We start from the raw sequence: 13483 nt of genomic DNA on the forward strand, positions 1-13483 counted from the left end.
TTTTCAAAACATTTTCATATATTTCAATATTCAAAAACACCTTTCAACACACACAAATTTCACCTTTCAAAACATAAACCTTCCACCTTTCCAAATCACACAAATTCCACTTTTACCTTTTCAAAACTCACACACTTCCTTTTTTAAGATATACACTTTGACTTTTCAAAACCACAAAATTCACTTATTCAAAGTTTATACATTTCACTATTCAACATTTATTCTTTTCAAAACATCTGTCCTTTCAAAAGCACACGTTTCATTTGAGCATTACAAAGCAAAGATACTTTTCCAATCCATAAACAATTCACTTTTCAAAACTTCCAATATTCATATACACTTTTAACATACACACTTTTTCATTTTTCCAATATTAATATAATTCTCACTTTTCAACACATAAAACCCTCTAACATTAAGCAAATAACTTTTTATTGGAACTACAACTTACTTATGAGTGATAAATAAAGCAAGTGAGATTATAAGCCAAATATGTAACACAAATCGTTTGAGACTACTCATGAAACAAGATATCTTGAAACGAAAATCAACACTTTATTAGGAGCCATTGATTTCTTGAAGAAACATGCATATAACAATTACCGAACAAATTAATGTAGTGTATTATCCATATATTAAACAACAAGCTATGCATTTGGAGCAATGAACTATATCAAGCATTTCACTTTTTATTCTCTCTAAGTATAATCGTCATCTTGATACAAAGAAAACTACAAGGAAACTTTCTTGATTTAAAAAAAAAAAAATCCAAACAAAACATGCTATCATTATTTCCTCTCAAAAATAGAAGTAATTCCCAAGAGCTCTTTCGAAATCTCTATTACATATAATTCAAACACATTTTCTATGAAAAGATAAAAATTAAGATTTCAAATAAGAGGTTATTGCTTTAAAAGAGAAGGGATTTAATCATACGTTTAATACCTTCAAACTTTTTCTTTACAGTTAAAGAAACCAACAAAAATAACCTTGACCATGAAAGATGCAGGTGATGAATCATTCCACATCTTTTCTATACATGTTCAAGAAAACTTCTCAAAAGAGAAAATAAATTCTTAAACTTAACAGAAAAGAAATGAAAAGGGCATCCCCGATCTAACAGCTCAAAACATTCAAGAATCGTTGAAAATCCGAACAAGATTTGAGTTAAAAAAAATGAAAGAGAATCCTTCTCTTTGCAATAATGAAAAACAAGGGAAAGAAAATAGCCACATTTTCAATCTAGCAAACTTTCTTCTCCTTCTAAAAACGATAGCACTTAAACTTTAATAAATCGTCTTCTTTTATCATCAAGATTGCTAAAAGGCAGAGAAAGGAGATGCGAATGTAGAAGATATACCTATAATAAAAATGACTGGTGGCTAGAGCAAATCGGACAGCGGCTGCTGCTGCAGTAGGGCTCGGCAGACTCCTTAAGGACGAAATCGACGAGAGAGATGGAGCAGGCCGGAGAAGGATAAGGGCTCGACTTGGGCTTCACGCGACGTCGGCTAGGGTAGGCAGACGAGGGAGGAGGCCGACTGGACTTCTCACGTAAACCGAGAGGGAGAGGTTTCTTTCTGTGTGTGTGAATCAGAGAGAGTAGCAGGGCTGAGGCTGTTCGTGCGAGCAGAGAGCGTGAGGGGTTCGGGATTTTTGGAACTACAGAGAGACGTGAGAGTGGGGGGAGTTCGGTTCTTGCGAGGGGAAGTTCCGAACGAGGGAGATCGGGAGTTGTTCTGTGCATGCGAATGAGAGGGGGATCGGGTGAGGGTAGTTCTTGCGAATAGAGAGGAAGAGGGAGATCGTGGGTGCGGTTAGACCGGCCCTAATTCCTATTTAATTAGTTTTAGTTTAAGTTATTAACTTAAAGATTTGATTTAAGAATTTTATTAGAAAACTTTAAATTTCATTAAATAAATAGATTTGATTTTTATTGAGTTTTATTGATTAGAATTTCTTGATCAAAGATATATTTAAAAAAAAAATTAATTGATCTTAACATTTTATTTAGATAATATATATATAGAGTGTATTTTAATAAGTTCGTCGATTTTGGATTGAAATCGAAACAAATCCAACCAAACTTGGCGACATTTCATTAGTTTATTATACTTGGAATTTTATTAGACTTTAGATTTGGATTGAATTGATTTTGATTTGAGTTCGTTTGGAGCTGAAGTGAAAATCTAGATTGAATTGATTTCAAATCGAGTTGAATGATGGGTTCGAGTCGATGCTACGTCAGCGGGCATCCACCTAAAGGAAATCCTACGAGGGTGACGTCTACACTAGGTTACGAAAATTTAGGTGCTAGAATTGATTCCGGGGAAATTGACCTCAAATAATGAGGTTAACACTTACCACTTTAGAAATAGAAGAACCCTAAAACTTCTTCACAATATTCCAAAGTAAGATTTTTCCATCAATCATCAAAAAGGGTAACCCCGACGTCCTTCTTAACCCCAAACAAGAAATAGTATATGGCTTCAACTCACAATACCTGGTTAACGAGAGCGGAGAGTGTCGATCGAACCAGAATGAGGCGATCAAAATAGCCGCCGCCGTCGTCTCGATCCAACTGAATCTTCTTCTTGCCATCCCTCGATGGCCTTCCGCCATTCGAGATATCGCCAAGAGGCTTCCTGTTCACCGATTTCCAAGAACCTTTCTTTAGCATTTTCTCTCTCTCTCTCTCGAACCGATTTCCAGCTTCGGTGATTTCTCTCCAGCATCGGTGATTCGCAAATGCATTGAATTTCTTAGAATTCTCTTTTTTTGTGTTTGAATGAAATACATAAAATTAATAAAAAAAAAAACTCGGAGCAATAAATTTGGAATTGATAGATCATGATGCAACTTGTTGCTATGGTCCAAGGGGGCAAATTTATAAATAAAAATGTAGAGATTTTTTTCATGTATACATATCATTTTAGTGACTAATGATTATTTGTACTTGAATACATAATACATTTTAAAAATATCATCAGCATCTTATATAATGATAATTATTCTTAAATAAAAATTAGGTAACACGTACTTCTACACAATGTGTCGGGGGTCCAGGGGGCAATGCCCCTTTGGGGGTTTCCAGGGGGCGCTCCGGAACAAATTTTGGTTGTAAAGATATTTTTGGATTCAATTTACTATTTCTCTTTGTATTTGGTTAATTGTTCCCTGACAATAACACATATACACAATATGTTTAATTATGTTGGGAAAATTGCCTAAAAATTATAGTATTTTAAAACTTTTAGGGGTGTAAATTGTCTAAAATTCCTTGTAAAAACCTCTCTACACAATGTGTATAATTCTACTAAGACGGAATCGCTTAAAAATCATAGCATTTTAATTTTTTAGAGGAGGCAATTACCTAAAGATTACTATAATAAAAAGTAAAAAAAAGCTGGAGGAGACAAATTTACACTATTTTTGCAAGAATGACAATGAGTTCAAGGCAGAGGATGGAATCACATGCAAAGCTTCAGCATTGCAGCATTATGACCTTCATACGAGCTTCATGCAAATGCAAATGTATTTTAAATTTGCCCAAACAAAATTCAAATATATCAAAAATCAACCATGTATTCAAAGCTCCTAAAAAATACCTTACATTTGATTTTATAAAAAATCAGAATATTTATTATAAAAATTGATTTAGCTGTAAAAATTTTATGATTTAGGAGTGTAATTTTGATTTTAGATATCTTGGATCTATTGTTCAGAGAGATGTTGAAATAGATGGGGATATTATCAATAGAATTCAAATTGGATGGTTAAAGTGGAGGAATGCATCAAGCTTGTTGTGTGACAGAAAAGTTCTCAAATTTAAGAGAAAAATATATAAGATGCTGGTGAGACCTGCAATGATTTATGATGTAGAATGTTGGTCATTAAAAGAGAAGCATAATACTAAGTTAACCGTGGCAGAGATGAGGATGCTTAGGTGAATGAGTGGATTTATCCTTAGAGACAAGATACGAAATGAACATATCCGTGAAAAGGTTGGAGTAGCTCCAATGGAAGATAAGATTATAGAGAGTCGCCTTAGATGATTTGGTCGCATAAAACGTCGATCTTCCAATGACCCGGTTAGAAAAATAGAGGTATTATATTTGACTTTTATTAAGAAAGATAAAGATAGACCTAAAAAAACTTGGTTATAAAATATTAGAAATGATATTTCTTTATTAGATTTAAACAAGAATTTGACTTTTAATATGACACAATAGAGAAAAAGGATTCATGTAACCGGCCTCACGTAGTGGGACAAATACTTGATGTTATTGTTGTTGTAGTAGTATTTGATTTTACCCTCAATCAAAAGCTCAAAAACTTAAAATTCATCCATTTAAAACACAAAAAACTCAAAATCCCTCCAACCAAACAATCTCATAGTAACAAAGAAACATCAATAGGATAAATTTTCTTCCTCTTCATCACAAAAATTGAGTAAAAACCTTCATATTTCCAGATCAGTCCAAATTGCACAGAAAATTATGATTTCAATATATCAATTTAAAAAAATGAAACGTTATGTTCAACGGCTAAATTATCACAAACTTCCAATCTGACTATATAGAGAAGAGGCAGAAATCAGTTTCTGAGAACAATAATCAGCTTAGCGTTTGATAGCCCATAAGACCATGCAGGCCATCCTGTCTTGTTCCATCCTTCATCAGCAGGGCTGGCATCCATGGAAACCACTTACTGATACTTTTCTTTATGGCAGTAGGACTTAACTGATTTTCATTAATTCCAAACTTTGCCCGTTCTATTGCCAACAAGAAATCTTCTCTACATACCACTTCACCACCTGCAACAGAATATCAGTTATTTTAATTCGAGTTCCTTCACAATTATTACAAAGAATGGAGTTGGGAAAGTTATATGTTTAGTCCAGAGCCTAAACAACGAAAGCTGAACAGTCACATTCTATGTCTTCGTTTGCGATGACTTCTTTACCTCTTCTTGAAGCAACTTTTTAGTAAAAAATTAAAATTTTGTACTAAAAACCTGCTTCAAAAAGTAGTAAAAAAGCCGTCCCAAACAAAGCTTATGTCAAAAGAAAAACCAAACTCATAGAGGTTTATAACATGGTGCCTAATCGTTATGCAAACAGTATAAAAAACTTCCTCTCGCTGTATGCCAACAATAAGGTGAAGTAGTGACTAGTGAGGTTACCAGACAAAGATATCAATGGTCTGAACTTTGAAATCTAAGCAATCAAATGTAGTACAAGCAGCTTGGTACAGCTCCAGTAAGAACTGTAAACTGTGCCTATTAGACTTGAACTTACAACGAATACAGTTGAGAGAAAGTTACTCACCTCTTCTAGCAGCAAGCAAGGCAGCTTCATTTACAATATTGGCTAGATCAGCACCAACAAAGCCGGAGGTAAGAGATGCAACAAGATTACATATCATCAGAGACTCTTCTTCCAAAGGAACCACTCTTAGGTGCACAGCCAATATCTTCTTTCTTCCTTCCAGATCAGGCTCTCCAACAATCACCTTCCTTGAGAAACGACCAGGTCGACATAAAGCTGGATCTAGAGCTTCAGGCCTATTGGTTGCAGCAATAACAATCACTTTCATGTCTGACTCAAACCCATCCATTTCTGTAAGCAACTGCCAGACATGAATAAATCAAGTTAGCCAAAGAAAATATTTTTTTCTCCATATATTGCTCCTTTAAAGGAATTATAAAGCATGGCAGAAGCTCAAATTTCTCAACCTGATTCAGTGTTTGATCTCTCTCATCATTAAAACTTCTACCACGCTTTCCTCCTACTGCATCAAGCTCATCAATAAATATTATAGATGGTTCACATTTTTTTGCTGTGTTGAAGAGCTCCCTTATTCTCGCCGCTCCCCTTCCAACAAACATTTCTACAAACTCACTTGCAGAAACAGAGAAGAAAGGAACTCCTGCTTCTCCAGCTACTGCACGGGCCAGCAATGTCTTTCCAGTCCCTGGAGGACCTACCAGCAGGACACCTCTCAGTAACCTTGCTCCTAACTTGCTGTAATTCAAGGATCCTTGTAAGCAGGAAACTATCTACAAAAAACAATTTTCCTTTGTTAAAAATTCAAAGATGAGAAATTAAAAGCATTGAAATCAGATACATCATTCAGTTACTCTCTACTATGGGGAAAGAATTATCAGCAGGCTGCATTTGATACAAATTGACATGGAACTTTGGTTCATGAATTAAGAAGATAATCATCATCATCCCAACTTCTTTGGATAAGCTTTATGAATCCCCATTCTCCATTTACCCCTGTTAGTGTTGCCTGAAGTGTTATCTTTTTGCACAACATTTATGCAAGTTACCATCGACCTATCCAAGTTTTTCGTAATCCAACGACATCAATTTTTACTTTGCGACCTTGTTGGTGCATCTTGTATCTTTCATTGTACCTATCCAAATCATATAAGAATATTTTTCATTATCTTATTTCAAAAGATGTTGAACCCATTACTCTAATATAATCAACTTTCATTTTTCAATCCTAATCTTTTTCACATCCATTTCAATATTCTTATTTTTGTCACCCTAAATTTGTCTATAATTGATTTTGTTGCTTGACAACACTCAAATTAATATAATCTACAACAACAACAACAACAAGCCTTCAACCCGCCATGTGGGGTCGACTATATGAATCATTTTTCTTCATTGTGCCCAGCTACAAGTCGAATTCTCATTTAAATCTAACAAAAAAGGTCATTATAAATACATTCTAACTAAGTCTTTTTATATCTACCTCTATCTTTTTTAACAAATGTATGTCTAATATATCCACTCTCCTAATAGGGTAATTAGAAGGCTGTTCGTTTTATGAGCCCAAACCATCTAAGGCAACTCTCTCTAAGCTTATCTGCCACTAGAGCTACTTCAATCTTTTCATGTATATAATTGTTTTGCATTCTATCTCTAAGTATAAAGTCACTCATCCATCTAAGCATCCTCATCAAAGAAACACATAATTTAATTTTATGCTTCTTTTTAATGGCCAACATTCGGCTCCATAAAGCATTGCAGGTCTGACCACCATCTTATAAAAATTTCCCCTAAGTTTAAGAGATATTTTTCTATCACACAATAGGCCTGATGCATTCCTCCACTTCAACTATCCAACTTGAATTCTAGTAATAATATCCCCATCTATTTCAACGTCACTTTGAACAATATACCTAAGATATCTAAAATGTGCACTCTTTTTAATGACTAGATCACCCAATGTCACAATCCCACCATTAGATGGCTTGATCACCCAATTACACTCCATGTATTCGGTTTTAGATCTACTCAAAAGAAAACTTTAGACTCTTAAGGTTGACCTCCATACAAGTTTTTTCATCAATATTTTAATTATCCAATATTAATACAATTAGTTATATCCCTAAATATATCACAATTCTTGTGTATAATAGATTCATGATAATTATTAAATCCATCAAACCTAAGTATTGCTTTATCTTCTAATAATATTAATGAATAACTAGTAATCTCACCCACTTAAATTGTATATCTTATAACCAATTTCTTTTTACTAATACTATACTCTTTATCTTTTAACATTTTCCTATACTATTCTAACATTCCACTTATTTCGATAGAGATCTCACCTATCAGTCATTTGTAAAAAGCATTCATCAAATTACATGACATTGAATATCCTTTGTAATTACCCCAATGATCAATACAAAAAGATAGAGAATAAATGATATTCATTGATATGAGAACTCCCTGATCACTTCAAAATTATTTCTTATGCAATTCAATTACCATTATATATATATATATATATAACTTCTATTTCTTTTTGACACGCATTTATACCTTAATGCCTACAAAATTCATTTTCTTGTAGTCCACTCAAATCACATGTAAGACTAAAAAAAGGTGTGTGAAAATCTTTTCATTGCTTGCAATAAATGGTTGAACACTCGCTTGAAGTAACACAATTATGTAAACTTGTACTTACATCCCTACATATGGCCATATAATTGCAAATAGAATCATAAGCCTAAAACTATAACTCCTTAATTTAGCAAGAAACAATAAGTGTTGTACGTAATCTGATTTCCACAAGAAGAAACAAGTTTTGCACATGATTCAGTGAAAGCAACTTTGTATAACTTTATTATGACTTTCCCTACAACCTATCAACAAATTAAACCACTGAAACATGCTCAACAACTTCACCAAATTGTTGAAGTTCAACTCTTCAATCTCAAATAAACAAGTTAATGCAAAGCTCTAGGCATCAAATAAGTATAAAACTGACCTCCATGAGCTCCTCTTTAGCTGCATCAACGCCCTCCACATCATCAAAACTAACTGTCTGATTACTGGGTCTACGCTTCTTTGCAGGACTATTAGCAGAAGAAATTTGACGATAAAGCAACCACATCAAAGGAGTCAATGGCACCCACAATGATATTATTGTGATCAAAACATTCCTCATTGACATAAATGCTGATTGCGGAGCAGAACTATATGTAGTCCCAGTCTCTCTCATCAAACCAAGTAGAAAATTCTCATCATGATCAATCTTTCTGGCAACATATTGCCACTTTGGAATAGAACGAGAACTCCATCTAGAACTAGACGAAGCAGGATTAGAATTACTTGTAACTGAGGAGCTCTCCTCTTCTGGCTTTGAGGAATCCTGTGAAGCAGGCATTGTGTTGAAAAAAATTCGTCGAGAACCCTCCTCAAAAAGCACTGTCAAAACCTTTCCACTTTGAAGATTTGATATCAAATCAGAATAAGGAACCACCTTAGACATTGGAACTGTTGTAAATTTCAGGAGCAGGAAACAGAACCCCATGGCAAAAGATATCACCATGGAGAGAGTAAAATTCCTAGAATTCTTCCTAAGCACGAATACTGTATCCTCGATTAAACTTCGAATTGATAACCTCCTTAGCTTAGCCGAAATTAAGCGCAATCTCATAGAAAACCTCCTCCTTGGCCGAGGCTTTTCTGTGATTCCAGCAGAGCTTTGTTTCTCTTTATCATTTCCACTCATGTTTGCAACAACTAACCTACTGCATCGCGATTCAGATCGATTGAGACCTGATAGAGAGAACGCTGGAGGATAACGGAAAGAAAGAGTAAAATAAGATGAGAACTCCCTCGATATCATACTCAAAGGCAAGAGCTTTTCTGCTTGAATTATCTTCTTCCTTCCATTACACAAAAGCAAGGGTCGATTTAGGGAAAAACATTGCGGAACCATAGCGCCGCAATAGGAAATTCTGACAAAAAGAACTTTTTTCACTTATTCCCGTAAACAGTGCAAATTAATCCACAAAATCCATCTGGCTTTCACTCCTAAATGGCAAACAACTCCTCAAGACGCCGGATTCGTAAGGAAAGACGAATCAGAGACTCACCGCTTTCTAGATGGTAGAAAGAGAGTTGGGAATTCCATTATACCGATCGTGATTTCCTTCTGTAATCAAACACTTCACCTCTCGAAGGCTGCGAGGAAGACGATGCGCCACACTAATTTTCGCCACAGTGGTGTCGTTTGCCTATCTTTCCAAAATCTATTTTTTGGATATGGATATGAGAGAGAGAGAGGAAGGGCTATATCTTCCTTCAGTCTTATAAATTACTTTATTTAAATGATCAAATAAAGAAAATGTGCAACAAATATTTGGTTGCAAAATATATGATTGTGATATAAATATAATTCTTTAAAGTTTGTTATATCTACCAAAATAATTATCAATTGCTTACTCCAACTTAGGGGTGTCAATATTTGACCCGACCTGAAAACCCGACTCGAACCTGACCCAAAAATTTAGGGTCCGGGTTAGGGATTTCGACCCATTTGTAAAACTGGGTCTGGTTCGGGTTGACCCGGAAACCCGAAATCAACCCGATTTGACCCGTTTTTAATTAATTTAGGAGGGTTTTAATGGATTTTTATGAAATAAGTAAATGATATTTCAAAAAATTATAAATATTATTGCCCAAATTAAATTAATCCTGATTTATTTTAAATTAATTGAAGTAAATCTTACCTTAATTTGATTTAAATTTAAATAAATTGAATTAAATTAAAAATTAATAAATATACCTGAATCGGGTCGGGTTCGGAAAACCGACCCGTTTGCAAAAACGGGTCGGGTTCGGGTCGAGTTGAACAGTGTCGGGTCAATTTCGAGTTGGACCCGAACCCGACCCGTGACCCGGGTTTGACAGCCCTACTCCAACTCATCCTATTAAATTCCTTCTTGTCTGCATTCACCAAATCCTAGTTAAGTTATTAGTATAAATTAAGATTTCGTTTGGGACAATTTTTTTAATACTTCTTAAATCAGTCTTTTCGTTAAAAAAAATATTAGTTTTTAAACTAGAAAATTGCTTTAAGAAGTAGTAAAAAAGCCGTCACAAGCGAAACCTAACGCTAAATAATATGTTTGCTGAATGTAAAACATAATGGAGTAGCCCTAATTCTCATAATCATCAATCATACTCAATAATAGCAGATAAATGAAGGCCCCTTAAACTATTATATTAATTGAGTGAAGGAAATCTCTTAGTATTGATAATGGGGTCATTAATATTTTTCATCACACCTCCGGTATTATATTTAATCAAAGCAGTGTAATGCCTCTCTCTAGATATGATTAGAGGAATAATCTACATATAAAATAAAATTATTTAATTTCAAAAGATATAGTGAGGGTATAATTATATAATTTAAACCATTTTTTAATAATGATTATACAAATTGTGAATATTATTCAAATCTTATTCCACTAATGATTGAATGTTTTAATCATGCTTAAAACTTTATTGATTGCTATTTGAATATTATTGCGTGTTAGAAAATGTGTAGCAGTAGAGTGAGAAAGTTTTAAGTTTCAATTTTGCATAAAGATCCAACACAAAAATAGACAGGTGAAATGAGTATGAGTGATACTAAAATTTTTACATGTAAATTTTAAAAAATGAGAATCGCAAAGCTTGACCCATCTTCAATAATTCTACTATATGAACCTTAATTACAAATATTTACTCCTCCCTTAATTTGAAGATGAAAATATTGCAAGAGTGTGAAGAGTTGGTAAACAATATTTGTGGATTGGATATGGAATGCAAGACATTCAAATGATTGTGGTCAAGTAAGGATGATTTGACTATGTTGGTTAGGTAGCAATGACCTAATAGTGGTGATTAGGTGGAGCTAGTTCAATGGTGGCAATTGGCATACATCGATGATTAGGTATTGGTAGTTTGACAATAGAAATTAGGCAGCGACAATTTGAACATGATGGTTTGATGAAGTTAGTGGTAGGGTTGTCAATATTGGATCCGACCCGAAAACTCGACCAGAAAATTTCGGGTTTGGGTTGACCCAAACCCGAAGCAGGTCGGGTTCGGGTCTGAAAAATCGACCCGTTTGCAAAACTGGGTCAGGTTCGGGTTGACCCGAAAACCCGGAATTGATCCTGGAATGACCCGAAAAATCTGTTTGCCCCGGCGTCCCACCATCCTCGCTGCCCAGTCTGCCCTTCGTTGTTGCTTCGGTTGCCCACAGGCAACGTGACCGCGTCCGCGCGTCGAATAGCGTCGGAACTCGGACCGTTCGAGACTCGAGAGATCGAGCCTCGCGTCGAATCGTGTCGCCTGCGGCCTAACCGAGGCCCCGAGTCAAGTCGCTGCCGGCCCGCCAGCGCAGCCTGCCCCTTAGTTCGTGCATCGAATCGCCTGCACCGCTGTCGCTGCCTCGCTGGCGCCCGCAGCCGGAAAGTCAGACTGCGTGATCGTGTCCGCGCGTCGTATCGATTGCATCGAATCGGGTCGGGTTGACCCGAACCCGAAGCGGGCCGTGTTCGGGTCCATAAAATTGACCCGTTTGTAAAAACGGGTCGGGTTGACCCGAACCCGACCTGAAACCCGAAATTGACACCCCTAGTTAGTGGTCTGATAATTATAGTTAGGCAGCACCTATTTGATAATGGTGGTTGGATAATGGTAGTCAAGCGACACTGGTTCGACAACGATGATTATGTGATGGCGGTGGTTAGACGATGGTGGTCAGATGATGATGTTATGATGATGGAGGTCAAGCTTCGAGATTATTTAACCCTATGAGTTATCTAGAGTATAAAGACAAGGGTTCTTTACATGTAGAGAGTGGAGGCCTATTTATAGGCTTTTGAAAATGGTATGCCTCATAAATATTATCAAAAAATGGTCCATATTTATTTTCTTGTTCATAGACCATTCTTTGATAGAGAATTGTTTATCATTTGATCATCCAATAAATATCTCAAAGTTTCCTATAATGCTTTAAGTACTTTATCTAGGCTTATTTGGACTATGATTAATGTGTACTTTTGGTGTTGAACAGGTTCATTTTATCAATATATTCAATGCGACGATAAGTTTGTTGAATTTAGAATTCATATAATCTTGAATTTTATTTTGAAAATTTCCAATTTAAATACTCATTAGGATTTGTGCCCGATCAAATCAATTTTAATGACTTATCAAACACTATTCCAAAACAAAGTTAGAACCCTATTAAACAATGTTCAAACTTAATTAAATCTTATTCCAAGTATGTTTGATCCATGTTAAATCATATTTGAATCTTGTTTAAACCTTTCTCTAACATTATTGCAACCACTTGAATCATCTTCAAAAATGATTCAAGCTTTAGTTCAACCATACTAAAATATTTTAAAATTTTATTTAAAACATTTTTTATATTTTACTCAAACCGCCTTCGAATCTTATTTAAATTATCTTTGAGCATGATTCGAAGTTTATTTGAAAATGCAAACAAAGTCCAAACTAGGACAAGGAGTATATGTTTATAGACACGAGGAAGCGTAAGATGATGGTGATGTGGTGAGCAACGTGGGGGGCATTATATATATATACACGTCAGGTTGACCTGAAAATTCAAAAATAACATGTTCAAAATCCTACCTCACTTGGTGTCACGGTCACGCCACGCGAATATGCTATACTGTAGCAGTGGCAACGTGACTCACACGAAGAGACTAGACTCAACGTGTCAGGCAACGCAGCACTCCACGCGGGCAGGGTGGGCACCGGATGCGAGCGGACCCTTTTTCGAGTCATTTTCGAGTTTCCAGGTCAACGTGAACCCACCTTGATTTTGGAAGTGGGTCGGTTTGTTGAACCTGAACCATACCCATTTCACAAACGGGTTGTCCCTAACATGGAATTTTCGGGTCGGGTTCGAATCGGGTTTTCGGGTCATGTCAAATATTGACACCACTAGAATTTGGACTGGTTTGGTGCAAAGTCTTTTTCATTTGTATTATAAATTTATTATAATGTATATTATAAGAATTAATAATTCAAAATTTTAATATTATAAATTTATATATTATATTAAATATTATTCTTATTATACATTTATAAATTTAATATTATATTATTTTTTTTATTTTTTATAATGTATATTATAAGAAT

General features: G+C 35.1%; 1 protein-coding gene across 1 annotated transcript; it reads right to left on the reverse strand.

The window, feature by feature from the left end:
- Positions 1 to 4439: 4439 nt before the first annotated feature.
- Positions 4440 to 9569, reverse strand: LOC110101841 (probable inactive ATP-dependent zinc metalloprotease FTSHI 3, chloroplastic). The gene is made up of 4 exons (XM_020829912.2): positions 8298 to 9569; positions 5737 to 6060; positions 5330 to 5630; positions 4440 to 4816 (listed from the first exon to the last, which is right to left on the reverse strand). The coding sequence occupies exons 1-4, from the start codon at positions 9252 to 9254 to the stop codon at positions 4617 to 4619; spliced, it is 1782 nt and encodes a 593-aa protein (XP_020685571.1). The 5' UTR covers positions 9255 to 9569; the 3' UTR covers positions 4440 to 4616.
- Between the last annotated feature and the right edge of the window lie 3914 nt (positions 9570 to 13483).

The sequence above is a fragment of the Dendrobium catenatum genome, unplaced genomic scaffold, assembly GCF_001605985.2.
Source record: "Dendrobium catenatum unplaced genomic scaffold, ASM160598v2 fragScaff_scaffold_716, whole genome shotgun sequence".
In the NCBI taxonomy this organism is placed as follows: Eukaryota; Viridiplantae; Streptophyta; class Magnoliopsida; order Asparagales; family Orchidaceae; genus Dendrobium; species Dendrobium catenatum.